This window comes from Neofelis nebulosa, chromosome 11 (assembly GCF_028018385.1).
Source record: "Neofelis nebulosa isolate mNeoNeb1 chromosome 11, mNeoNeb1.pri, whole genome shotgun sequence".
Classification (NCBI taxonomy): Eukaryota; Metazoa; Chordata; class Mammalia; order Carnivora; family Felidae; genus Neofelis; species Neofelis nebulosa.
The window spans coordinates 77,195,804-77,223,268 of record NC_080792.1 but is presented as its reverse complement, the minus strand read 5'-3'; the positions used below and the strand labels follow the sequence as shown (position 1 = coordinate 77,223,268).

The following is a 27,465-nucleotide window of genomic DNA, read 5'->3' as shown; positions in this document are numbered from 1 at the left end:
GGCGCAGGGCTTAAATGAAGCAGCACGAGGCCCGCAGCCCACTCAGTTCCTGGCACCGAGTCCGCACTCAGATGTTAGTCCTATTCCTACCTTTGCCCACCTTGGCACTAGAAGGAAACGGGACTACCCGTGACTTGTCACTTAGGCCCCGACCCGACTTCTGGGAGCTTCCGCTGCCACCGACCGACATAGCAGGGCAGTGAGAAATCATATGGAAAAGTCTCGTCCGCAATCTCCCTCTGGAACTTCTGCAGGAATGGGGGGCAGGTGCACTCACGGGGGCCCAGACAGGATCCAAGGGTCTCTCCAGTGTTCGGAGTCGCAAGGAAGTCGCTCGCTCACTGTAATCGTCAGGAGAACTAACCTTTGTTGCAAGCACGTGCTTGGATCGCGACTTGACTCCGGAGTCCGAGCTGAGCGAGTGCACTGGACAGAGCAAGGGATTTGGAGCCTCTGGAACCGGGTTCGCATCCTGGCTCTGCTGTCCACTCGCCCTGAGGCCAGGGACAAGACCCTCGGTGTCTCTGGGCCGCGTCTCCCTCTCCCACAGAATGGGCCTAGCAGCAGCCCGCACGTAGTGTGGCCCAAAAAGCCCCAGCCTGTGCCGGGCCCTCTGTGGACAGTGATACAGTGATTCACCGCTGGTGTAACCGTCCTCGTTATTTTATTCCAGCGACCTAGTTGACGCCCTCTCTGGAGTTCTGTCTTTCACACTCCGTGTGAGGACACATCCATAGGTGTCAGCGGGACGTGCCGAGGGGCTTCTGCCGGGCTTCACCCTCAGCCTCCGGTTTTTGGCTCCTTTGCCCAAGCCCTCGCCGTGTCCTGAGCCTTCCACCGTACGGGCCTCGCAGCCGCATCCCCTTCGTGGCTTTCCCAGCCCTCGGCCGTTGGGTGGCCCCTGAGCCGCCGGGAGACTCAGAGACTCGGGCAGACCGGGGTCTGTGTCATTTTACAGACCCTCCGCCAAGAGAGCCAGACGGTGAGAATGCTCGGCGACCACAGGAGAGGCCCCGCAGGTGTGACCTGCTTCTCTGACCCCGGAGAAGCCTGCAGAGGAAGCCAAAAGCGTAAGTCAGACTCCAGGCTTCCCGAACACCGTGTGCCCACGAGTCACCGAGGGGGACCCGCCTGATTCAGCGGCTCTGGGGGGCCCGGGGGCCCTCGTTCCTGACCGCCTGGCGCCGCACCGCAGACCGCACTCAGGAGCAAAGGTTGGAGCGCGTGTGCCACGCTCCGGGGCCCGGCGTTCAGACACGTGGGGGAAGGAGACCCTGAACTTGGCATCAAACGCTGGTTCAGGTCCGCCGAGTGACTCTGGGCAGGCCTCCAACTTCCTGAACCTTTTCTTCCTCAGCAGGAAAATCGCCCCAACAGTAACCCTCCGACTTACCTCACGGACAGCTCGTGGCTGCGGGGTCTTCCAGACACGGGTGCCAAGCCCAGCCCCGCTTCTCACTGGCCGCGGGAGCTTTGCCCGCCTCTCCCGGCCTCGCTCTCATCTGCAAAACGGGAGTTGGACCTTACAAAGCCTCTCTGTGGTAATGGGACAAGTCACGCTCCGGGGTCGGAAGAGGGTTTGGGTGTTTTTAGGGAAAAGGGTGCCATCAGGGAAGTGTCCTTTATTTTTCCCCCGGAAAGAGGGTCTGCACCTCGGAGACAGGAAGGGAGGTGTTCGGGGCCAAGGCAGCAGCCAGACCAAAGGTGAGCTGGTGAGCGGCGGGAGGCGGACCGCATCGCACCCGGGGCAGGAGCGGGGACGCCCTCCCACAGGTGGTGTTGGCAGGAGCTCCCGTCCCCCGGGCCCTCACCCTGAGCACGGCCCGGCGCTCAGCCTTCTGCACGATTTCTTGCCCCTCCTCCTCCCAGGGACCCTGGGCACTCGGTCTGTTCTGCGGGTGCGGATGAGGTTCAGAGACTCATCCCCTTGCATGAGACCACGTGGCTAGAAAGCCCCAGAGGTGGGATTCGGCCCCGGGTCCGTGTGATTACAAAGGGCCCCCTTTGACCTCCGTCGGCTTTGCCGCCACAGGGAAAGGTCTATGCTGGATATCCCACGGGTGGCAGGGGGAGCCGGGAAGGGTTAGAAGTCATTGGGTGTGGTGTCGGTTGAGCGTCCGACTTCGGCTCAGGTCATGATCTCGTGGCTCGTGAGTTCGAGCCCCGCGTCGGGCTCCGTGCTGACAGGTCGGAGCCCGGAGCCTGCTTCTGCTTCTCCCTCTCTCTCTGCCCCTGACCCACTCGCGTTCTGTCTCTGTCTCTCTCAAAAATAAGTAAACGTTAAAAAAAAAAGTCACTGGGTGCAAACAGAGACAGGGGACTGCAGGAGAGGGCTCCCCCAGGGAAGGCAGGGGAGCCTGAAGTTGAGGGAAAGACAGACGGGGGCGTGGGCGGGGGGGGGGGGGGGGTGGTGGCACGTGACAAATGACGCTTTGTCCTCTTAATATATTGCCTGTTCTGGGCACTGGTACCACACACTGGGCTCCACCACCCTCTCCCCACAGGGCCTGGCCCCACTGACTCCCCGGCCCGCTTGTGTCCCACCCAGGGTCTCTGCCCAGGGAGGGGAGCATCACCCTGTGTGGGGCAAGTGAGGGTCTGCCCGGATGGCGCTGTCACCATCACCGATGATGCCAGACGGACCCAGCAGTTGGCGGGCGTCCCAGCCAGGAGGCAGCCCCCTTGGACAGACTGCCAGAGAGTTCAGGCTTGCCTCTGTTCACCCAAAAATAGGCACACAGGCTGCGTCGGGTGCCGGGGGCACAGTCACAAGGAATGTGGACACCACCCTGCCTTGCAGACCTCACGGTCCGGTTGGGGAAGAGGCGTAACTGATCCAAGGAAGAGATGTCTGAGCACATACCGTGATCATCCGCTCCGGTGCCACACTGTTAGGATGCCCGCTTCACGGCTGGGAAAACTGAGGTTTGGAGATGGCAGGCCCCTTGTCCGAGGCCCTAGAGTCGGTCAGCGGCAGAGCCAAGATTCGAACCCTCATTTGCCACACTCCCAAGCCCTTACCAAGGTCTGAGCAGGCAGAAGAGGGGTGGGAGAGCCTTCCAGACAATGGGATCAAGACTGAGCGAAGCCACAGGGGCTGCTCTGTCCCTTATTCAGAGCCTTCTGCATCTGGTGCCCCATCTACCCTTGAGGGGACTGCTGGAAACAGAATTGCACCCGCTTTGCAGTGAAGGCCCTGCAGGTCTGTAAGGACTTGCTGAGGACCCCAGAGCTCTCGTCTCCTGAGTCCTGGCAAGACCAGGAGAGGTGGCTGTCTGCAGAACAGCACTGTCCCCGGCTGCGGAGGTAAGAGGCTGAGTTGGATTGGGAGCGTACCCGAGCAAGGGTACCTGCTCTGCAGTTACCCTGCCTCCGCCTCCCCCCCAAAGCTCCCCAGGTGGAGACAGGACGTGGGCCTTGCGGCACCTCTTCCTTAGCTCATCGCTCCCATCCCTGCGAGCTGAGCCCCTCTCCTCACCAGTTGAGCCAGAGACCCAGGGGGGACAAGGTGGAGGCCCAGAACGGCCCCTTAGTGCATCTGGGACCATGATCCATTTGGGGTTGTGGCGTCTTCTCTAGGGAGGCCGTGCTCTCAGCCCCCAAACCATCTTAATAATGACAGCGAACTTGCTACTGCTTCCACAGCAATGGCCAGAGTTCCTTGGTCTTCCCTCTTGGTTTCCTGTAACAGCGGCCCCTGTTGAACCAGCCGGGTGGCCTGTCCCAGCAGGTCCGTGCTGTGAAGCTGGGAAGTTGGAGACGCCCACCTCCAGCCACCCTCACGAGGGGTTTCTATCAGCTAGGGTTCTCGAGCTGCAAGTGACAGAAACCGGCTCTGCCTCATGTAGACAGAAAAGGGATTTATCGGCAGGTTTTGAGGACGGGAGATGCAGAGCTGAGCCAGAGCAAGGGCCAGGGTAGTTCAGGGTCTTCGAGAGAGGCTGAAGTCGAGCAGAGTCTTCAGGACTCGGCGGGAACGACTCCGCTCCGACCAGGAACCCATCTTTGTTCCGATCATGCCAGAATCTTCAGGGAAAATTCAGGGAGAGCAAAAAGACCCAGCAAGGCACCGATGTCACTCTTCCATTTATTCATTCAGTAAATGTTCTCGGGCACCTGCCATGTGCCAAGCCCTGTTCTAACTAAGCCCTAGGATACAGCCTACTTTGAGAGAGACAGACACTAATGGGAAACCCAGAAGATCACTTATGATGTGTTGAAAACAGGACAGAGAGCCCCACGGAGATTGTATCCCAGGGGGAAAAGTAACTCCCCAAAAGGGACTTGAGGCATGGCTGTCAAGAGAAGAGGGACCCGAACATAGCAAATATCCACAGGGGGCTTCCTGTTATTGTCAGGACTTTGAAAGCCTATGCTGGCACCCAGGGCAGTGGCAAGGATTTGGATCCTGGAATTAGACTAGACTTTGGGTCTGGTCCCAGCCACTTCCTTCCCAGGACCTGGGCCAAATCACCTCATCTTTCCACACCTGCAAAGCGAGGATGATCATTCGTCCCACGTAGGGTCCCCAGGAGGTCAAATGAGGTCAGGCATGCCCCATGCCTGGCATATAATGAGCATTGAATTTACTTCCCACACCAGGTGCTTGATCGCATCCTGGGTGTGGGAGTGTGGGGATGCGCGTGTGCAAGGTGGCTCACCAAGCCAGGCCCTTGACAGTGGGGGCTATGTCTGCTGACCCTCCAATGTATTGCATTACAGCTTAATGATTTTATCTTTTTAAGGTAATCTGTACACCCAGCATGGGGCTCGAACTCACAACCCCGAGATCAAGAGTCATGTGCTCCAACGGACTGAGCCAGCTGGGTGCCCCACCATTAGCTTTAACATCCTTCATTCCTTCCTCCTTCTAGCTAAGATTTTAAAAAAAAAATTTTTTTTTTTTTAACATTTACTTATTTTTGGGAGACAGAGATAGAGCACAAGCAGGGGAGGAGCAGAGAGAGAGAGGGAGACAGAATCCAAAGCAGCCTCCAGGCTCCGAGCTGTCGGCACAGAGCCCAATGTGGGGCTCAAACTCACAGACTGTGAGATCATGACCTGAGCCGAAGTCGGATGCTCAACCAACTGAGCCACCCAGGCACCCCTTCTAGCTAGGATTTTTTAAGGTACCTTAACTACAGAACTGCCCCCTGAGTCCTCGAACCACCCTGCAAAGCACCCGGCACCAGCTGAAGAAATCCCCCTTCTAAAACACCCCGCGTTTCCCAATGGTGTGTGTGCTCTGTCGTTGCAATAGGACAGCGTGACATTGCTCAACTGCAGGGGTGTTCCTAGCGGTCTTCAGTGGGAGGACATTGTAAACCAGAAACCCAAGAACATCCCCCTGAAGAAAGCGTTTGCCCTGTCTCAATGCAGCACTGCGGGGAACGGGAGGAGGGGGGGACGGGCCTGGTGCCTAGCACCCCAGGGAGTTAACTGAGAGAAGAAACAGCTAGAGGAATGTGGCTTCTAGAAGGACAGCCCCTAGCCCTGGATCACCTGCCTGCTGGCAGGAGGAGGGGGGACGGAGATTGTGGCAGAGGTTGGGGCTGGGCTGGGGATGGGAGCTGTCACACTATTTCTCACTGGCTTTAATCTTTGCGTGCTTTGATGTGAAATGTAATTACAGATTCTGAATTACGGCGGGGGCTCATCAGGGCTGACTCATCAATTAGATTTATACGCATTCGGTTGTCGGAGATCTGTGACCCTGATGTTGTCACCTCAAAGCTCTGAGAAATCTGTCCCGCCAGCTCGTCCTCTTAGGGAACTGTGGGGTCGAGAAAGCCACTTTTAGGGCCAGCTTGGAGGGACAGTCTGTCCATGCTTGGGCAGCCCAGAGACAATACCTGCCTCTGAAGTCCCCATTCTTTAAAATCTGAGGGCCTTGGCTTAGGAATCCAGAAATGTCAAATACATCTTTGTTCCACTACCTCCGTCGGAAGTCATGCTAACGGATTACTAACACCTGCCAAATCTGGACCCAGCCCAGCCTCAGGCTCCTTTTTTGTTTTTTTAAATTTTTAATGTTTTATTTTTGAGACAGAGACAGAGTATGAGTGGGGAGGGGCAGAGAGAGAGAAAGAGGGAGACACAGAATCCGAAGCAGGCTCCAGGCTGAGTTGTCAGCACAGAGCCCGATGCGGGGCTCGAATTCGTCAACTGCAAGATCATGACCTGAGCAGAAGTCAGACGCTCAATCGACGGAGCCCCCCAGGCGCCCCTCAGGCTCCTTCTTAACACAGCCTTCCGGGCAGCCCCTCCCGACCAAATGGCATATTGGCATCTCTTTCTCACCCCTGGAATAAGCCCTTCCACTGTCTCCACAAAAGGTAATTGGGAAGGGAAGCTGGGTTTTGCTACCGAAGGCCCAGGTGGAGTGCTGGTTTGTGCCACTTGGCTGACTGTGGCACATTGGATTCATCGCTGTACCCGACGGGGCGCCAGTTTGTCCAAATGAAGTTAGGGTGATAATCCACGGTGAAAATCCATCTAAGATGATAAATACGGATGTTCTTTGTCTACTCTCAAACCCCACGCAAGTTAAAGATGCAGCAGCCGACAGAGGAGAAAGAAGGATGCCAGCGTCCTCGGCATCCTGTGGAAAGCTGGTGTGATCACCTTCCGGGGGCAATCCTCAGTGGGGCCGTGATCATTTTTCTTCCCTCCTCTGTTGCCCTAGAACCGAAGCCAACCCTCCACATTCAGGCTGCCCAGGAACTGCACTCCAGACAGCCAGCTGTCTCCAGCAGAACGACCAGGGGCATGTTCTCCAGGCTACTAGAGTTCGGAGGGGCCCCGTGGCTCTGGCTACCGGAGGGAAGCCTACCCTGGCTCCAAGCATCCCGAGAGAGGTAGATGATTTATGACAGGCATGGAAAGCATTTGTCCGTTTCTTTTCTCTTTGGCAGTCATGTTTATTACACAAGTAAGCCTTTGTCAAATCCAACCCAAACTCATTGTTCAAAAAAAAAAAAAAAAGAAAGAAAATCCAGACAAACAACAATTTAAGTTAAAACCACCCATAATCCCATGATTTAGAGGTATTTTGTTTTTAATGTTTATTTTTGAGAGAGAGAGAGAGAGACAGAGTGTGAGCAGGGGAGGAACAGACAGAGAGGGAGACACAGAATCCGAAGCAGGCTCCAGGGTCTGAGCTGTCAGCACAGAGCCCGACGCAGGGCTCGAACTCACGAACCGTGAGATCATGACCTGAGCCGAAGTCAGACACTCAACCGACTGAGCCACCCAGGCGCCCCTTAGAGGTAAGTATTACTAACACATGGGACAGATCCTTGCATTTTTTCCTATGGTGTATACACACACATGCATTTCTTTTCCAGGAATTAGGTCGTTCTATACATACTATTTTACAACTTGTTTTGTTTTTCACTTAAAAGTTTTCTCTTTTACACAGTAATAAATATATAGACACAATCAATGTCAGTCGTTTTGTGTTTCCTTGGTTTTTTGTTTTTTTTTTTTTTGAGAGAGAGGATGCAAGTGAGCAAGGGGCAGAAAGAGAGAGAGAGAGAGGCAGGACTCACCTGGGGCTCGGGTTCACCTAAAGTGGGTCTCGTGCTCACCCGATGCAGGACTTGAACTCACGGACCACCCACGCACCCAGTTTGTGTTTCTTATAGCCTCTTATTGTTAACTATTTTCCCTGTTTAGCAATTAGCTCCCTATTGTTAGACACGGTGTCCAGTTTTTCACTGTAATGGGCAGCACTGCCCTGAAAAATCCCGATGGCTCCACCAACCTATTTCCTTTGGAGAAATTCTCGGACGCAGAATCCATAAGGACGTACGTTTCTAGGACTTGCGTGTGCACTGCCAAATTGCCCTCCTGAAAGGTCGTCCTATCTCCAATTCCCCCAGCAGTGGAGAGTCCGCTTCTGTCTCCCTGCTGAAGTCTGCAGGTGGAGAGCCACAGGCTCGGAACTCTCTCCAGCTGCTGGATCCTGCGGCCGGACCCCTGAGGATCCTCAGAAACAAGTTCTTCCTCTCCCACTGGGCCACCCCAAGCGCCCGACAGAGAGTGTGTGGCCGGGAGGGGACAGGGTCCTGGTGCCACCTGGCCCGGCCACTCACAGACACCACCCCTCTCTCCTCCACGGACGCGCCCAGATGCCTTTTCTCGAGGCGGGCTGCCCACACCTTGTGACGGGACAGCGAGCTTTTGAGCTATCATCAACCTTATTTCCCTCTACAGCTCCTACGGAGTTAACAGATGTACGCACGTCTGAGGCAGTCATGCGGCAAGAGACTTTGGGGCCAATCCTTCCCGTTTTGACAGTGTGTAATCGAGGTGAAGCCATAAATTTTATAAACAAGAATAAACGACCCTTAGCAACATATGTCTGCTCGACCCTTCCAAGGTGATCGTAAATAAAGGCACCTGCTGGCTGGAGGAAGGATGTGGGCGCTGCAGATGGCCGGCGATGAGGGCCGAAGGATCTGTGCCTTGGGAGCATCTGGTGGGGGACAGGTCACCCAGCCACCCCCAGGTGCTGAGTCAGCTGGATGCCTTTCCACCATTCATTCGACCACTTCTCCGGGCCATCTCTGCCTCTATGCCCCCCAGGCTGATGCCTGCTTCTCACCCTTTCCCAGAGAGGTAGCTTGTAGCAAGTGGTAGGGGCCCCTCCCCCAGGGTTTATGATACCCTCTTCTCCTCCCCTCCCCTACTTAGCTGTCAATCACTGCCCCAAGGTGGCCCCTGAAAACTGGGGTTCTTGTCCTGGCTCTGCTGCTGCCCACAGGGAGGCCTCGGGTGGCATGAGTCACCGTGGAGAGGTTCAAGAACGTGCTGGAGGTAGACAGACCCAAGTTCAAATCCGAGTTTGGCCTCTTCTTGCTGCGTGACACTGGCCAAAGTGCTGTCTCCCTGTGCCCCAGTTTCTGTGTCTGCATCTGAAACAAAGATACAAATATGTACCTGGGGGGCGGGGGGCGCGTCGGGGGGGGGGGGGCATGTGCTAAGCGCACACGGAAGCTGCTCTGGTATCGCTCAATAGAGCAGCCCTCCTGTTGCTCGAGAAGAGCTCTGTAAATGTCAGCTGTTTGTGATGAGACCATTATAACCATCATCGCCGCAGCAGGTGCTGTGTGACTCTGAGCAGGCGACTTCACCTCTCTGAGCTTCAGTTTCCTTAGACCTGTGAAATGGGGAGAATGTGTACAGGCCTCACGGGGTTCCGAGAAATGAGACACATCCATGCAGTCGAGCACTGAGGGAACGGTAGCCATGGTGCTGAGAGGGTGTAGAGCCCGGCTCCACCTCCTAGAGCCATAGGACCTTGGGAAAGCCCTTTCTCCTCTCCGGGCCTCAGTTTTTCCGCCTGTAATTTGGACATGACGGTAATGTTAACAGTACCACGTGCAGGGGCTGTTGAAAGAATTAAACGAAAGGTTGCCTGTAAAGTGCTTAGGAGGCCGGACACAATCAGTACTCAGTTTGCGGTCGTTATTGATATTTACCTACTAATACGTACGCGTGTCTCGACCTCAGTTTCTTCATCTGTGAAATGGGAGCAATGATCTCTCTGATCCCTTTCGGCTCTCATTGCTCTGTGACTGAGTAACCTCTCCCTTTTAGTCGGGTATGGTGTCCCTGGAGCCGTGGCCCTTGGTCTGACTGGGACTAGCACCCCCTGGAGCACACCTGTGTCCCTCCAGCCTCAGCAAGTCCAAACCACCCAGAGGTGCTGCTCGGTGGTGTTCTGGGCTTCACCCAGGCCTGAGCTACTTGAAAGTGCTTAGAAAAGGAGAAGACAGGGGCGCCTGGGTGGCGCAGTCGGTTAAGCGTCCAACTTCAGCCAGGTCACGATCTCGCGGTCCGTGAGTTTGAGCCCCGCGTCGGGCTCTGGGCTGACGGCTCGGAGCCTGGAGCCTGTTTCCGATTCTGCGTCTCCCTCTCTCTCTGCCCCTCCCCCGTTCATGCTCTGTCTCTCTCTGTCCCAAAAATAAATAAAAAACGTTGAAAAAAAAAAGAAAAGGAGAAGACGCAATTCAACAATAAGCTACTTTTTTTTTTTTTTTTGGGATATAGCCACTGCTGTGTGCTGAACCCGTTGACTTATTCCCCGAACCCTCGGAAATTGAATCATCCCCAGTCATAAAAGGTGAAGACTGAGGGGCCGCCGCCTGGGTGGCTCAGTCGGTTAAGTGTCTGACTTCGGCTCGGGTCACCATCTTGTGGTTCACGAGTTCAAGCCCCGCATCAGTCTCTCTGCTGCCAGCACTAAGCCTGCTTCGGGCCCTCTGTTCCCCTTGCTCTGTGCCCCTCCCCTGCTTGTGCACGCCCTCTCTCTCTCTCTCAAAAATAAACATTAAAAAAAAAAAAAAAGGTGAAGTCGGTTATGCGTATGACTCTTGATTTCGGCTGAGGTCATGATCTCCCGGAGTGCGGGTTCAAGCCCCGTGTTGGGCTCTGTACTGACAGCACGGCGCCTGCTTGGAATTCTTTCTCTCTGCCCCTCCCCATCTCTGTCTCTGTCTCTCAAAATAAATAAATAAATAAACTTCAAAAAGGTGAAGACTGAGTCTCAGCAAGGTTAGTGAGCAATTCACTCAAGGTGGCTCACCCAGGAAGCGGCACAGCTGGAGCCTGAATTCGAATCTAACCGTAACGGCAAACCGTAAGAACAGCTGGCTTGCTGCGGGGCGTGCCGAGCCCTTTTACACGCTGCCTCATTAAGCTCTCCCCGTGGCCCCTACCTATGGGGCAGACATTGTTGTCCTTCCCATTTCACAGATGAAGAAGCAAGGCTGAGAAGGATGGAGTGGCCCGCCCAGAGGCAAGAAGCTAGAAAGTTCCAGAGCTGGTCTTGAGCCCATGCTGTGTGCTGTGCTCACTGCCCTCCGCGGTGTTTCAAGCATCGGAAGCCGTCCGGCGGCCTCGCCGGCCAGCCCCAGTGCTGCTTCTCGCGCTTCAAGGCTGGAGCTCTGCGGACTCCAGGCGAGGCTTTGCAGCAGGCAGCCTGAGACCCCGGTCGGCTCCTGAAAAGGGGGGCTACGCTGGTCATTCTAGGGGATTCTTGCCCGGGGCTTCCACGGTGTATGCGCGCGGTGAACACGCGCGTGCGTCTCTAGGAAGAGTGTGCACGGTCCCTCCGTCACAAGTGTCTGATTCTGTGGAGTGGGAGAGGAACGTGAGGGACATCCTCAGGCCTCAGGCGTCCCCGACCTGTCACCCCTGCCTCTGCTCCGGCTCAAGCACTGTCTTCCACCGGGGACTCCCAGAGAAGGAAACTGCACCCCCATCAGGGCTGCAAAGGTAAGTCCTTGATAAGAACGACTGGGCCAGCCTGGGTCCAGTATTGCCTGGAAGATTCCTGGGCCTGGGCGAAGGGAGGGAGGGAGGGACGGGCCACAAATCCGTCCAGGCACTGATTTATGTAGCATTCACGCGGAATTTATTATACAAGGAATTTTATTCAATTAAACTTGAAGTACGTCTGGATTCTTAAAGGTTCAGTAGTGATAACTGGGACAGAGCAATCATAAAACTGGATGGGCTGTCGGAGGAAGGTGTCGGGAGGAGGCGAGGGTGACATTGCAGCTGACGGGGGATTCGGAACCGGGACGTTTGTCATTGGGATGTGTTACAAGTTCGGGCGGAGAAAATTACTCGGTGAAAAATGCACATTAACAATAGCCAGGAGAGATCGGTTAAGGGAAACTGGGTTGAGAAATGAGACGGCAGAATCTATTAGCGTCTGACATTGTTCTCAGCGGCCCAGGTCGTGATTAAAACGACTGTCAAGTGGCGGTGGAGGGAGAGACACAAGGCCCCCTGTCCTGAGCCCACACCTGGCTGCAGACTCCCTGAGACAAGGTGCTTCCCCTGAGCCTCGGTTTCTTCCCCTGCAGAGAGCCTGTTTCAGGGCTACTGTGAGGTTTGAACAAAAGGGTCCGTGGTACCCCTGGACCGGGCCCGGCACACAGTCAACCCCCAGCTCCTCTCTGGCAGGAGTATTAAATGTGCCCCGGGCCCCGGGTCTGGCCCAGGGGTAGGCAGGTGAGGTACTTTAATGGGTGCCAATGTATGGAAGTGCCCCAAACCCCAGGAATCAAGGGAGGTAAAAGTTTCATGTGATATTTTAAAAGATTAAAAGGATGCAAAAGATCTATGATCGAGGAAGCATCACCATTTTTTAAGTAATCTCTGGGTCCAGCGCAGGGCTGGAACTCACGACCCGAGATCAAGAGTCGCCTGCTCCACTGACCGAGCCAGGCAGGCGCCCCAAGACATCACAGTTTTAAGTAAAAGCGGCCTGCTGTTTCTTTCCCGACCCCTGCACAACTGCGCGGGGCGGGGGCGACGGCTCGTGAGCGCCGACAGCAGCGTGCAAACAGATCAGGCAACGCGGGCTTCCTACTTAGTCGTGTGTCTGGATGGCGGAGCTTTTTTTTTTTTTTTTTTTTTTTTAGTTTTTTTTTTCAACGTTTTTAATTTATTTTTTTGGGGACAGAGAGAGACAGAGCATGAACGGGGGAGGGGCAGAGAGAGAGGGACACACAGAATCGGAAACAGGCTCCAGGCTCCGAGCCATCAGCCCAGAGCCTGACGCGGGGCTCGAACTCACGGACCGCGAGATCGTGACCTGGCTGAAGTCGGACGCTTAACCGACTGCGCCACCCAGGCGCCCCTGGATGGCGGAGCTTTTGATGAACTTTCCCCCTGGGTTTGAGACACAGGAGGATATTTTGCCGGGTGCACGCAGGGGTGCGCATTTCTCCTTTTGCTTCTGGCTCCAGCGTGGCTTTGTGAGGCACTGCAGGACAGCAAACGTTTCAAACTGATCAGTCCTCTGGGTCCCCAGGGGAGGCTCGCTCTGTTTTTCTCAGGTTGGCAACACGGGAGGCAGCCCCCGAGATGCCAAGTCTGCCCTGCGCCTGGGCCGTTTCTCGGGGAATGCGTGCCGGCCAAAGACAAGAGGCGGAGGCAGGGCCTGGGAACCGGGGGTTAACTCCAGGCGCGCGACAGCCTCTCCCCGCAAGGGCTGGCGGGGACGGGATTTGGCAAGAGGCAAGCTGCTTTGTTTCAAAGCATCATTTTATGCTGCATTTCAAGGGCTTCTCCTGTCCTTTTCCAGGGTGTCTGACCATGGCTGGGAGCGTTTTGGTACGTGTGTCCTGCCCCTTCCAGGAAGACTGTGAGGAGGGGGCAGAAGCGGGGGAACGAGTGGTTCACCGCAAGCTCTTGGGGGCCAGCTCCTCCCCGGCCCGGCCCGAGTGCTTGCGGGGCAGTTAGCCACGTTAGCCTCTCCTTGAAATGCCGGTGCTCTCAGCGTTTCCAGCTCTGCACGGACGCTCAGCACCCGCTGGGGAGCAGACCTGGCGCTAACCACTGGGCGGGCGGAGCGGGGCAGGCCTCGGACACGGCCTCTTCCGGGAGGGATCTCACCTCCCCGCCCAGGCTTAAGAGGGTTGCTGCAGCCTGCCGGGAGGCCAAGGATCCAGCGGGATGAAATGTACCCGTTCCTGCAAAATGTGCAGGCAGAGTCGTAAGAAATGAGAGCAAAATTATACGTGTGACCGATCATTTTAATGTTCGCTGACTCGCTGGCAAAAGGAGGACAGCAGAGTGACCAGCCTGCCTGAAGCGAGCCGGTGCCCGATGTGAAGCAGGGGCTCCACAAGTGAATGATTGCTGAGCCGAGTTCACCAGGGATCTTGGCCCTGACAGTTAGCGAGAGCCTGCCCTTCCGGAGTCATTTCCCGCAATTAGCAGCGCGCGATCTTCACGTTCTCAGGGCCGCCTCCTCGCCCTGCATAAATATCCCCTTCCCAAGGACACAGCTGGCACTGGCAGTGTCGTCTCGCAGTGGGAGGGGGCGGCGGTGACAAGAGAGATAAAATACAGCCATGGCATGGATCTCAGAGGCATAAACCGGCAAAGAAATCCTTCTCCAAGCCGTGCCGTTCCTCGGTCCCTCATCCCTGGACCCTGGTCCCTCATCCCTGAGTCCGAAGCAAGTCGTGAGGCCTCACCTGTCAGTGTGCAGCTGCCCTGCCCCCACACGTAGGTGGGGATGGTGGCTCGGAGGTGACCGAACTTCCAAATCCCGCCTGCCTTCCCCTTTATAAACGTGACATTTACAGCCCCTCTGGCCCAGCTAAATCCCAATTACATTTCCCAGGGTCTCTGGTATCGTTCCAAATCTTTATGCCACCTGAGCCGGCAGGGGAAGGGCTCTCTCACCACATGCGCATGCACACGCGCACACACACACACACGGCTTAAGCTTTTCCCACTTTTAATTTTTTTCTATGTGGCTTTTCACTGCTGGGATCACTTTGCCTTATTTTCCCCCATACTGAATTCATTCATTACCACCTCCTCTAAGACCCAGGAGAGCCTAGCGGGGAGGACAGGGGTCTCCTCCAGCCCCCCTGGGCGAGATCTTCAAGAATCAGGACAGGAAGGACAAACTCTTCACCTCGGAGGGCTCTACAGATCTCCCCCTTTGCATTATTTCCAGGTGCCTCAGGCTCGGTCCGACGGGTCATTTTTCTTGTATATTTTTTCCTGATTCCCCTCTTTCATGGCTGCGTATCTGGCTAATGTGAAGAGATAGTCGCTGAGTCTGGAGGGACAGAGAGAATGATCTGAAATGAGAGATCAATGCTAACTGGGTCCTTCCCATATTAGCCTTCAAGGAGAACATATAAATCACACACCCCAGGAGCATCGGGCGGGACAGCGGGTGCTCGGCCAACTTGGGCTTTGATGGATGACACTCCAGGCCAGCTTCTGTGACTGTGGCGCCGGGGCTGGGGCAGTTCGTGCCAGATGAGGCCGCTACCCCCACCGGACCTCACAGGGCTGGTGGCTTTGGGCCACTCCCTAGATTGGTTTGCGTACCTTCCGTGACCAGGACTGAGACACCCAGCCCGCCCTTAAGGAGCCTGCAGTGAGTTCACGAAGCCGCCCCTTTCAACCGTCCCCCGCTTTTCCTGGTTTTCCTGCCGAGCGCTGCCCACCACCCTCTTCCACCTCTCCAGGCCCCAATCTTACCCTCTGCGGCCAGCTCCGTGCCAGGTCCTGCTGGAACCTTCCCTGACCACGCCCCCACTGAGATCGAACCCCCCTCCTCCTGATGCCTGGCCATCTCTCTGGGGGCAGGGTTTGGGGGCAGTGGAAGAGATTCTGCTCTGGGTGTCTCCCATTCCTGGAAGGTAGTGACATGCTTGTCTCCAGTCTGCCTAGCGCTACCCTCCTTGCTGAGGAAACGAACTGGCTTGGCCCACACAACACTACGGGAGGACAAGGCTCCCCAAAGGCCACCGCTGTGCCAATGAATGGAACCTTCCTCTCTCCCTTCAGGCCCAGCCACCTCCCAGGAAGAAAGGAGCTGATCAGGTCACATCCCAGGGAGAGGAGTGACCTCAGTGAGGGGCGAGACCCTGGCTGTGAGGTCGTTTTCTGGAAATCCAGGACAGCTCCCAGGGGCCCCCTGGTTCTCAGTCCGCCCCTGGGCCCTGACCTTGCCCACACTGGAACTGCATGAGGCAAGGCTGGAATGGAACCCAGACGAGACCTCCTGGGGCCAGCCCGGCTCACTGGCTCCCGTGCTGGGGCCCTGGGCCCTGACGGCCCTGAGCTGGCCTTGCCCGGCTGTCTCTTCTCAGTTCATACAGCCCTGGAGTCTTGTGGGGAGGGGCTGACAGTGGGTCTGACCCCTGCCTGAGCTCCCTGGTCACTCAACCCGAAAGCGGGCCCCTTCCTACTGCACTGTCCCTTTGTTCTTATGTTGCGTGCTCCTGGTTTTCACAACAGCCTCTCCCGACACCTTCACCTCACCAGGGACAGGGACGGTACCTGCCTCATTCTCAGCTGCGTCCCTGTGCCCGACACAGTGCCTGGCACGTCGCCGACCCTCAGTGGATATGAACGTGTGGGCCCCCTTCTCATCGTTGCTTCCCACAACATGCCTAGTTTTACTGAATGGGACTCTCCAAATTCCATCAGAGTACCTGTTTAAAAACTTGGCCACGTTAGCGTCCGTCTCACCCATCTGGACAAGAGGCACCACCCTGGAAGAGGAGGAAACGCCACGTCGCATACATTACGGGATCGACACTCCGGGGGACCCAGGGCTGCGTCCCACACCGGCACCTCAGAGCCTACAGTGGCTTGACCTGGTGCTCTTGCTGGCCTGGGCGCGGACATCCCTCCGGACTGCTGTCTGCTGAGCACTGGTGACGGGGCGGGCCCTTGCCGCAGGTCACCTCCGCCACATAACCCTTGCCGAGAGATGCTCTCCCCGAAACCGAGGCTCTGGCTTTGTGTCCCCTGCCCAAGGGGTCTCATCATCCCACATGCGCGTCCCCACCACCCTGCCTGGTGCATCCTCTCCGATTGTTTTGGCATTGCCGACACGGATGGTTTTCTACAAATGATGAATTTTTTCTTTTGAAACTGAGGCTCTGTTACGCGGGGCCCCTTTGGGAACCACTTGGGCCCACGAGCCCTTCATGAGGGATGGGACCTTTGTGATGTGGGGCTGTGGACAGAGCTCGGGTTTGGAAGCAGACCGACCCGGGCTCAAATCTGGACTCTGCCACGGACCGCTCAGGTGACCACCCTGGCCACGAGGTCGCCTCTCTGAGCTCGTTTCCCGACTCCTGCACACGGGGGGCTGCCACCACCCCTCTACCAAGGTTATCCTGAGGCATCAATGAGGTGACGATGAGAAAATATCCAGCACGGCCCTGCCCATTCATCAGTGTAGGGCTTCACTTCCATTTGTCTGGGAAGCTGGGTGGCAGCTGGCGTTATGAGTGGTGTAGATGGAGGTTTTGCAGGGAACTCTTCTGAAGTTTCTCTGAAAGGCTGTCAGTAGCTTTTAGGGGTCCTTCCTCTTCCTGACTCGGAGGTGTTGGGGCATCGGGTGGCTGGTCTGTTGAGAGCTTCCACCTGCCCCCCACCAGCCCCGCCGCCAGCCCTGTGGGTCCCTCTGGGCCCTTCTTTACCCAGCAGCCAGCAGGGTCCCTTCATGTCACTGCGTGGCCTAAAGCCCACCAACGGTTTCCTATTGCTCTCGGGATAGAGGTAGACCTCTCTGTGCCTCTGAGGCCCTGCCCGGTCTCTGGCCTCATTGTGCCCCACGCCCTCTCCCTCTGGACCCAGACACTCGGGTCTCCTTTGTGTCCGTTCAGTACGGGCTGCCACCTCTGCCCTTGCTGTCCCCTCGCACTGGACGCTGTTCCTCCCCGCCCGCCAATCCTTCAACCCCTGGCTCACGCGGTGTGACTGGGAGAGACCCTCCCTGTGTCCACTCCACATCCCTCACAGCCCTGACCACGGTGCGGGGCTCTCCACTCATTTCTGCCCAGCTCCAACTACCCCACTTACATTAACCCCCAGGGATGAGGAGCCAGGGCACAGGGCAAGGAGGCCTCCCCCGAATATCCTTTTGACTTTCATAGCACGTGAGTGTCAGAATTATAAATAACCAGCTAACCCCATCAGGGACTCCTCCTACCCTGTTCACCTATAACCTCTTGTTTCTCCATAAGCTCTGATCGTGATGTGGTTACATCATCTGTCATTTGTCCGCTCGCGGGTCACTGTCTCCCCTCGGCTATGCAGGGCTCTGAGGACAGAGACCCGGGCTGGCTGGCGTCCACCTGGAACGGTGAAGGTGGCAGGTGAAGGTCTGCCGATGGGTGGCTGGATGGCACAGAGCCGACCCTCCTAGGCTTGCCTGCTGCTCTGGCCAGGCCCCCGCCCTCTCCCTTGGCCCCCTTACCGTCTCTCTGCTCGGCGGCACACGGCCCGACAGAAGTGCAGCGCGGAGCTGCTCTTGCCTCCCGACTGAAAGGAGAGAGCAGTGGCTGGAGCGGGGCTGGGGAGGGGGGAGAAGGGCTGGGGAGGGGGGGAAGGGGTGGGGGTGGGGTGGGTGTGCCCACTGTAGACAGGGAGTCCCCTGGACAGATGGACCGACGGATACACAGGACCCTGCCCCCGCCCCCAGCCAGCAGTGTTCTGCTTCCGGGGCCCTGCAGAGGGGCGCGTCCACTGGGAAGCCCCCTCCAAAGTGGGCAGGGCTGGGGAGGGACCAGGAAGGGTCCGGAGGGGACTTGGGAGGCCGGCGGCCAGCTTCTGTCACAGGCAAAAATTAAAGAGGGGGCTTACTCTGCACCTGTGTGTTTCTGTGAACACACTTGGCCTGTGGCCACCCCTAGGTTGACACCGCCTGGCACCTACCGGCAGGATAAACGCCGTGAGAGGGGGGAGCTGGCTGGAGTATCTGTCGATCCACTGCTCCAGCTCCAGGATGGGCCCCGCCTCGAATGCAGCACATCCTGAGGAGCCGAGAAGCAGGAGGACACGGCCATGGGGCCCGTCGCCCCCCAGACCAAGGAAACCGCCCCCATGTCCCTTCCACCCCGGGGGGGCTCTGCAAACCACTTCCGCCGGCTTGGGAGGGCCTTCCTTCTCGGGGTCTACGGGCCAGGCTGATGGGGGTGCCAGGGGACGCCCCGGACAGGGTCCCACCTCTGAGCACGCGCGGCAGGTTGGGAGAGAAGATTACTTAAGTGAGCCTCCCTGGCCGAGGAGCGCGGGGTCGCCAGGGCAGAGCCGACGTCCTGCAGCGAGCACTGGATCTGGGGAAGCAACGGGGGGCGACAGTGAAGACCCATTCCTGGCGGGCCGGGCAGGGCTCACGTGGTTCCACGTGCAGGGGTGCCCTGTGACACGAGGAGGCGAGCGGGGGCTGCCCTGCTGGGGACTGGCCGGATCTTTAATCAGCTGGCATTTAAAGGTGAATCAGCAAACTCTGTCTGAACCTTTGGCACGTCTGCCTTGGACACCAGCTCTGTTGAGCGGGGGGCCCTGGGTCCCTTGGGGATGCGAGTCACACAGACGATGAGCGTCAGGTGCCCAGTGACAGTCAAGAGGTAGCTTCTCACCCCGCTCTCGTCTCCGTCAGGCCTGGGCCCCGGGAAGTCTTTCCCTTTCCTCTCCACTGACGGCTTTGGTTGTCTGACCTGTGACAGCCGGGCCGAGACACCAAACGTGACAGTGCTTTAAAACTAAGCCATAAAGGACAAGTATGTACGAGAACATGGTCGACCCCTGCGTGACAAACGACCCATGGGCGCCCGTGCCAGTGAGCCCCACGAATGCCGCCTCCTTTGTGGCCGGCCAGAGTCCGCTCAAGCTGGGTGGGGCGCCGTGAGGTGGGTGGTGGTCTGCGACCTCTGCTGAGATGGCGACTGTGACAGCGTGCCGGGAGCAGGGCGCAGCGGGAGGCAGCAGAGGCCGCCCACCCAGCAGTGAGCTGGGACCCTCCTTGGGCTGCCGACCGGCAGAACCTGGGTGGGGACCTTGGCCACCTGGCGTCTCGCAGGCTTCGAGCGGGAGGCGGGGTAACGGTAGTGCCCCCCTGGACGGCCAGCTGCAGCACTCACCCCAGCACTGGAGGGGGCGGGAGCCAGCTTGGGAATCAGATCCCAACTCCGCTGATTCCCAGCCCCGGCGCCTTGGGCAGGCGGCCCTTTCCTTTAGGAGTTTGTTTTGCCCCAATAACGTGCCCATTAACCTGCAGGTCACAGGCTTCTGAGGAGAGCGGTGCACGGGCCCAGCGAGCGGGGACCTGGCGGGGCTCCCGGGTGAGAAGGTCACAGTCTGCACCCTCGGGATGCCCAGGCCAGTGGGGAGACAGACGGATCAGACCGTGTGACACTCTTTGTGACACCTGCCGTTAGAGGCGGGGCCTCCACAATGGGGGTTGTGGAAAGCTGGAGGAGGCGCCTAACCGGGCTGGAGGCCCTGGGGGACGTGACGTTGGAGCTGGGACCCAAAGGACAGGGGCCTAAAGCATAGGTGGACTCATCACGTCACTGCCCCCGTCCCCCCACCCCCGCCTCAGCCTTTTCCCTCTGGAAACCCTGCAGAGACGAGCACAGCATGCGGAAATGACGCCTGCTGAGGTGAGAACTTCTTCACTGGGAGGCTGAAAACCACGCTGGCTGGCGGCGCATAGGAGGGCCTCATTCACAGAAAGTTCTGGCACTGAAGGCCCTCCCACCCTTCTGTGGCCCCCTCACTCCCCTCCGCCTGCTCCCAGGAGGCTAAGCGGGCCCCAGCCTGGCCTGGAGGACTGAAGCAGGCTGAGTGTCCCGGAAGCAGCTTCTACAGTCTCAGGTCAATGTGTAGACTAAAACCTTGGACACGTCCTATGCATCCGAGGGGATGTCCCTGTCTCCACTGTTAAAGTCCTGTCTGTGAGTCAGAGTCTCCATGCTTCCTAAGGAGAACACCAATACTGAAGGCCATAAGGTCCCCTGGCCTAGGGCTTCCTGAAGCTGGTTTTCCCAGGTTTCTCAGCCTCGGGGCTGCTGACATTCAGGCAAGGGGCATTCTCTGTGGCAGGGGAGGCCCTGGGCGTTGTAGGACGTTTAGCATGTGCATCGCTGGCCTCTACCAACTAGATATCAGGAGCCCCCCCCCCCCCCACCTGTAACCACCAAGAGTAATACCAGACATTGCCGTGTGTCCCCTGAAGGGCAGAAGCACGCTGGGTCAAGTCCACTGCACTTTACATTCCCCCCCCCGCCCCTTGGTGCTGTTCTCACCACTCGCCTGGGAGGGAGGATGATCTCTGTGTCCCTGTTTTGCAGGTGAAGAAACAGAGGGTCCCAGAGAAACAGTGAGTAGCCCCAGGTGACCCAGAGAGGAAGTGACGGTCAGATGGCAAATCCAGTTACGGCCATCAGGCCACAGGGATACAAATCCCAACTTGGGATGAGACACTGCTACTCACTTTCTGCAGCTCTTCAGCAAACGGGTGGCCTTTTTCTGCGACTAATTCCAAAGCAAACCTATGAGGAAAAAGAAAAGAATCTGCGTCTCACATCACGTCTGTGGGCCCTAATTCAGCTCTGACACCACAGGGTTATTTTTCTTGCTGACAGTGAGAACATCATAACCTTTCATTTGGTTAGGGGTGTTTGTTGCTCAAAATGCCTTTTCTTATACTCATTACTCATCCAGTCAACACTTCCTTTCTCAGTGCCTACTCTGGCCAGGTCCAGGCAATTCAGCATGAGTACAAGGGACACAGGCTCTGTTCGGCAGGAGGCCGAGGCATGAATCGGGTATCACACGACTGAACGTGAAGTTGCAAACTGAGGTCAGCTCTCTGGAAAGGGCCAGGGTCCTGGGAACCTTGGCCTTGGCTGGAGTTCAGGGAGGGCTTCCTGGAGGAAGCAGTGCTGCAAGTGGGACTTTGAAGGCTGAGTAGGAGTTCCTGGTAAGGCAGGTGGGATGGGGAAAGCCAAGCGCCCCAGACGCAGGTCAGGACCCCAGCTCCAGCCTCCCTCCAAACTCTGCCACTCTCTTTACCAGTCAGGGGCCTGGCAGGGAAGAGTCGGCAGTGCATTCGCAGGGTTCCTGGAGGAAAGGCTGGCCAGGGGACTATTAACAGGGTGTGAGAAAAGTTATGGAATGACAGTGGGTGGCAAAAATTAGCACAAGCAGGGGCCTGAAGGGGCGAGGGAAGGTCAAAGGTGCTCCAGACCCGGGAGAGCTGGATTCTCGGTGGGGCCACCGCCAGGAGCCATGCAGCTGACTGGGCGAGAGTCACTGGGGAATGGGGGCAAAAGTGTTCCCGCTCCTCTCTCTACCAATGTCCCATCTCCTGCTGGTGCCTTCCATTGGCTGGACCGCCCGGAAGACAGAGGAGGGGACTGAGGTGAAGTGTCACCACGCAACAGAGGTTGCCTTCTGGGCACAACCAGTGTATCGTCTTAGCCTGCCTTACAGTCAGAACTAAACAGACAAACGTGTTAATTTGTCATCTAGCGTGGGTCTCCCGCTTTGGACTGCAAGGAACACAGTCTGCCCTCCGCAAAGCGACATCCTCCGGCCTGGCAGCAGGCAGGTGCCAGGGAATATCCTCAGGGAAGACATCCCCACGATGCAGCCAGTTGTAGACCCTCCTCGGTGCTGCTCCTTCAGGCTCCCGCCACCTGGAGGGTGCCCCTCTACTGTCTGCTCCCCCAGGACCCCCAAGACTGTGGGCTCCATGAGGCACGTGGGCTGAGGCTCTCTGCCTGGCACATGGAGGGGCTTGCTCTCCGACAATCCACAATCGAGGCGTCCCCAGTCTCCTGTCCCCCTGCCCCGGACTGAGGGATGATGGCTTGCTGATTTGCTAATCCTAAACAGCTGATGCCAGAACTCCCCGTCCTTCCCCCCTGCCCATTTCACCTTGTGTCTGCCTCTTCCACCTCCTCCCCCCACCCCCCGCCTTCCCACAGGCACCAAGGGGTCTGCGTTCTCTGCTCCGCTGGCAGACCACCTGCACCTGCCATTATCCATCCTGAACACCTCACCTAGTCGGGCCCATCACTGGGAGGTGGGAGCCGCACACCCATACTCGCCTGAAGAGTGGGGGAACCAGGGAAGGAGGGGCATGGCAGCTCCACATGGCGTGGGACGGATGCCAGCCAGGAGCAGGCAGGGCCGGAAGGGAAAGGCGCCTGCAGCCCCCGGCAGCCTCGTGGAGCTGACCACGTGCCCGTGCCTGCCAGGCCAAGGCAGGTTCACCAAGAGTTGGCCGCCCCCCAGGGCCAGCCAGCACTCTCCAGAGCTTCCCGTGAACTACGTTACTGGTGCCGATTCAAATCCCGCCTCAAGGCCAACCCCATCTGCCTTACCCAATGGCTGAGCTTAATTCATCTGTAGTTCCCAAGGCTTCAAACACTTGGTCATCTTTAGGTCTCCTTTCTCCAGTGAAGGTGCTAGAAAACCCTATGAAAAAATGTTTAGCCACCCAAATTAAGATTTTTTATTTTTCCTGGCATGCTCTTTTTTTAAAAACACTTTCCACCTGAAGGATAACATATACACAGAAAAGTGCTCAAATCCTAAGTATATAAGTTGATCAATTGCTCCTACCTGAATATACCTCTGTGATCAGGACCCAGATCAACAAGTAGAGAATGATCAGCACCCCTGAAGCCCCCAGGTACTCCCTTTCATTGCTATTCCTAAGGGTAACTTCTTTCCTGACATGCTTTTATTTTATTCCTAAAAATCAAGTACTAATCATTCGCTAAAGAAATAAGACATATAAAGGGGCACCTGGGTGGCTCGGTCGGTTTAGCATCCGACTCTTGATTTCAGTTCAGGTCATGATGTCATGGTTTGTGAGACAGAGCCCCGTGTTGGACTCCATGCTGTCTGTGTGCCGCCTCCTTAGGATTCTTTCTCTCCCTCCCTCTCTGCCCCTACCCCACTTGCGTGGGACGGCTCTCTCTCTCTCTCTCTCTCTCTCTCAATAAATAAACATTGTTTAAAAAAAGAAATAAGACATATAGGTACATATTATAATTATATTTCACATAAAATCGAAGTCCTCTGTGGATCTCTGCCTAGGTCACGATTTCCCACCATGTTCCCTTAACCATGGAGATAGAACAAATCTGCTCCTGACAGCCAGGAACCAGCCTGGCGCTCACAGGCAGGCTGTGGTGTTCCATTGGGACTCAAACTCCTCTGTGGAACACTGTCTGGTGGCCCCCACTCTGACTGTGACACAGCAATCCCCAAACAAGACCCCCCATAATCATGTCTGAGCACAGAACACTGTCCAACCTGTAAAAATGACCAAACATCCCCATTCTCTGGCTAATGCAAGGGACTGCTGCTTCTTTATCAATGACAGCTTTGGCCTCTCTTTGTCACACCCACCTTCTAGATAAAAAATGATTGAGATACCCAACTAGAGAATTAGCCCTGCTTCCTGACAGCATCCAATCCAGAGTAACACCCCACTTCCTGGAATTTGCTCCAGATCACCTGGCATAAGCCCAGTCCTATAATGGGTCCTTTCCAGTATCTTCCCACTGAGCCCACGGTGTGCCATGTAATGAGCTAAGTGACTCAACTTGACTAGACTGTCCCTGGGGGTCTCGGCTGGAGGGCATGCCTGTGCCTGTTCTCTTTCCCTTTATTTATTGTGGTAGTAGACACATAACATAAAACTTAGCATTCGAATCATTTCTAAGAGTATGGTTCAGTGGCATTAAGTATATTGTATGCATATCTTTTATACTTTTACGACATAAGTACATACTCCCCAAAATATATGTAAACTAGTGACCTGCACGGTTTTTTTAATTTTTTTTTTCAACGTTTTTTTTTTATTTTTGGGACAGAGAGAGACAGAGCATGAACGGGGGAGGGGCAGAGAGAGAGGGAGACACAGAATCGGAAACAGGCTCCAGGCTCCGAGCCATCAGCCCAGAGCCTGACGCGGGGCTCGAACTCACGGACCGCGAGATCGTGACCTGGCTGAAGTCGGACGCTTAACCGACTGTGCCACCCAGGCGCCCCTGACCTGCACAGTTTTTTAAAAAAATTTGTTTTGCTGTTTATTTATTTTTGAGACAGAGAGAGACATAGCATGAACAGAGGAGGGATAGAGAGAGAGAGAGGGAGACCCAGAATCCAAAGCAGGCTCCAGGCTCTGAGCTGTCGGCACAGAGCCCGATGCAGAGCTCAAACTCCCAATCTGTGAGATCATGACCTGAACCGAAGTCGGATGCTCAACCGACTGAGCCACCCAGGCGCCCCACCTGCACAGTTTTTTTAAGTTTATTTGTTTACTTTGAGAGAAACAGAGACAGTGCGAGTGGGGGAGGGGCAGAGAGAGGGGGAGAGAGAATCCCAAGCAGGCTCCCACTGCCAGCGCACAGCCCAATGCAGGGCTTGATACCACAAAGCCATGAGATCATGACCTGAGTCAAAACCAAGAGTGGGATGCTTAACCGACTGAGCCACCCAGGCGCCCCAACCTGCAATTTTTTTAGTTAAAATATTTAAGTAGGGGCACCTGGGTGGCTCAGTCGGTTAAGTGTCCGATTTCAGCTCAGGGCATGATCTCACAGCTTGTGAGTTCGAGCCCCGTGTGGGGCTCTGTGCCTACCGCTCAGAGCCTGGAGCCTGCTTCAGGTTCTGTGTGTGTGTGTGTGTGTGTGTGTGTGTGTGTGTGTGTGTGTCTGCCCCTCCCCACTCATGCTCTGTCTCTCTCAAAAATAAACATTAAAAAAAATAAATAAAAATAAAATACTTAAGAAATCTCTACACCTGACATAGGGCTCGAAGTCAGGACCCCAAGATCAAGAGTCGCATGCACTTCTGAGCCGGCCAGGCGCCCCTGCAGTTGTAAACTTTAGAAAATATGTCACACTGATATAGTCTACATCTCACTTTTTTCTGTACAACATTATTTTCAGGTATTGTTTACATAAACTAATATATGCTCGTTACAAAAAGTCATAGAATAGAATAAAAGTATGTGCCATAAACAATGAAAGCCCTTCTGTTCATTCCCCTCTCCTAAACTCAATCTCTCTCCCAGGTAGTACTTCAAGATGTAACCTTTCAGCATATTCTATGCATATCTGAACACACATATGTATATACACACAACACACACACTTTTATCCAAGTAGATTTCAATTATTTGGATTGCTCTGCAATTTGCTTTTATCACTTCATATATCTTAGGCATCTTTTATTTCATATCACATTTGATGATATTATTGACACCTGTTACATTATTTTTAATGTTTTTAATGTTTATTTATTTTTGAGAGAGAGAGAGAGAAAGAGAGAGAGAGAGAACACAAGCAGGGGATAGGCAGAGAGAGAGGGAGATACAGAATCTGAAGCAGGCTCCAGGCTCTGAGTTGTCAGCACATAGCCCGACGCGGGGCTCGAACTCATGAACTGTGAGATCACCGGAGCCGAAGTCGGATGCCTAACCAACTGAGCCACCCAGGTGCCCCTGTTACATAATTTTTAACTTATGCAAACAGTTTGGAAGAACTTTCAAATGGAGTTTTTTGCATGTTTCATCTGCCGCCTACCTTTGTCTCCTGTTTTGGTGTATATCTTGGGGATCTTGGGTGTCTTCAAGGAAGGCTGTGGCCTAATGAGACACAGACATCAAGAAGTGGAGAGTGGGCATGACACCTCCTTCAGTGGGTCACATCTTGCCCAGTAACCTCAGAGGCAGCACTTTACCCTCCTCTGTTTGGATCTCATGTTGGCATCATTTTCCTCCCTTCTTACCAATTCAGTCCGTTGTGGGCAAGCTCTGTGTCCTGCCCACATCCATTATCTGCAGAGTAGCTCATGTAGTGCACTGCTCAATGCACATGCTCAATAAATATTCACTGAAAGAGTTTATTGATCACTTTCCATAGTCTCTGCACTGTGCTAAGTGGATTACTGGCATTATCTCCTGGAATTATCCCATAGGCACTACCGGTGACCTTCCTTTTACTGTTGAGGAAATTGGAGCTCACAAGATGAGACTCCAGGTCCCTGAGGAAGGAAGACACAGGGCTGGGATTCATGCCCAAGACTACCTTACTCCAGACCCCAGTTACCTTTTACCCGGCAGAAACCGTTACTTTGACCCACCCAAACTCTTATCCTCTACTCTACCCAGTCAGGGCTGCTTGGAGAAAGTAATCTGGGCCATGTCCCTTCTATGAAGCTTCACGTATCCTCAGGAATGAAGACCTGGCAAAACAGAGTTCTAATTCTGGCATTTTCAGATAGCAACCTAACACCTTTAATGCAGGCTTTGACACGAACATGTGGCATCACGAGGTGATCCAAACGTTCAATTACTGGATCTAGGAGAGTATATCGATCCATGATAAATTCATGGGACTATGCGGGTTCGGAGGTCTGGGAAGGGGAGCAAGTTTCAAGGTCGGTGAGGACGGCCACCTTCAGATCGTGTTGGTGTATCTCTGTGTCTTAGGAAATAGGTCAAAATCTGAATTGAGGCCCACCCGACGGTGAGGCGGGGCAAGATGGCCCTCGTGGCGGGCCAGGGACGTGCCTTGCCCTGACGCACGACAGCCGGGCTTCGTTCGGACTTGTGCAAAGAAATCTTGGGTCTCTGGCTGCCACGGTGCTCACGTGGCCAAGGTGACGTCAGGACTAAGACGTGTCACCTGGCTGTTGCTGCGGCGACCTCACTGCGGTGTGACGTCACCATGGCGACGACACCACAATTCACGGCAGGTGTCCGAGTTACCCTCCCCAGCCAGGCACTCACCCGTCCCCGTCTTCCACGCCCTGGGGGCCGCGGCTCTGGAAACGGGGACACAGCAGCCTGCCGGCGCCGAGGCCCCCGCGCAGGCCAAGGCGGGCTCCCAGTCCCCACACAGCCATGCGCCAGGCAGCTCGTCAGGGGCTGACCCCGCCAGGCTCCCGTCCAGGTCGCGGGCGACTCCACCTACCTCCGGCCGCGCCACCGTTCAGCCCCCATTTTCCATTGGCTCTTGGCTCTCGAACCAGGGCGGGACACTCCCAAGGACTTGCTTCCCATTGGTTCGCGGAGGGGGCTGCCGGACAGCTTGGTTGCGACACCTATTGGCCAATGTTCAAGCCAATCGGTAAAGGAACGCC

General features: G+C 55.8%; 1 protein-coding gene and 1 long non-coding RNA gene across 3 annotated transcripts; one reads left to right on the top strand and one right to left on the bottom strand.

Moving 5' to 3' along the window:
• Positions 1-2,407: 2,407 nt before the first annotated feature.
• On the top strand, positions 2,408-7,440 carry LOC131489174 (uncharacterized). Its single transcript, XR_009250418.1, has 2 exons — positions 2,408-3,306; positions 4,746-7,440. It is a non-coding gene; the product is annotated as an uncharacterized LOC131489174 (long non-coding RNA).
• Positions 7,441-14,252: 6,812 nt separating this feature from the next.
• Positions 14,253-27,300, bottom strand: MMAB (metabolism of cobalamin associated B). 2 transcript variants are annotated; one of them, XM_058691033.1, is made up of 9 exons: positions 27,113-27,297; positions 25,905-25,966; positions 22,686-22,779; positions 20,789-20,846; positions 18,554-18,626; positions 18,226-18,323; positions 17,768-17,832; positions 15,990-16,049; positions 14,253-14,599 (listed from the first exon to the last, which is right to left on the bottom strand). In XM_058691033.1, the coding sequence occupies exons 1-9, from the start codon at positions 27,226-27,228 to the stop codon at positions 14,500-14,502; spliced, it is 726 nt and encodes a 241-aa protein (XP_058547016.1). In that variant the 5' UTR covers positions 27,229-27,297; the 3' UTR covers positions 14,253-14,499. The 2 variants fall into 2 exon arrangements, with proteins under 2 accessions (XP_058547016.1, XP_058547017.1); XM_058691034.1 differs by having other exon boundaries at positions 14,474-14,599; positions 18,517-18,626; positions 27,113-27,300.
• Positions 27,301-27,465: the final 165 nt, after the last annotated feature.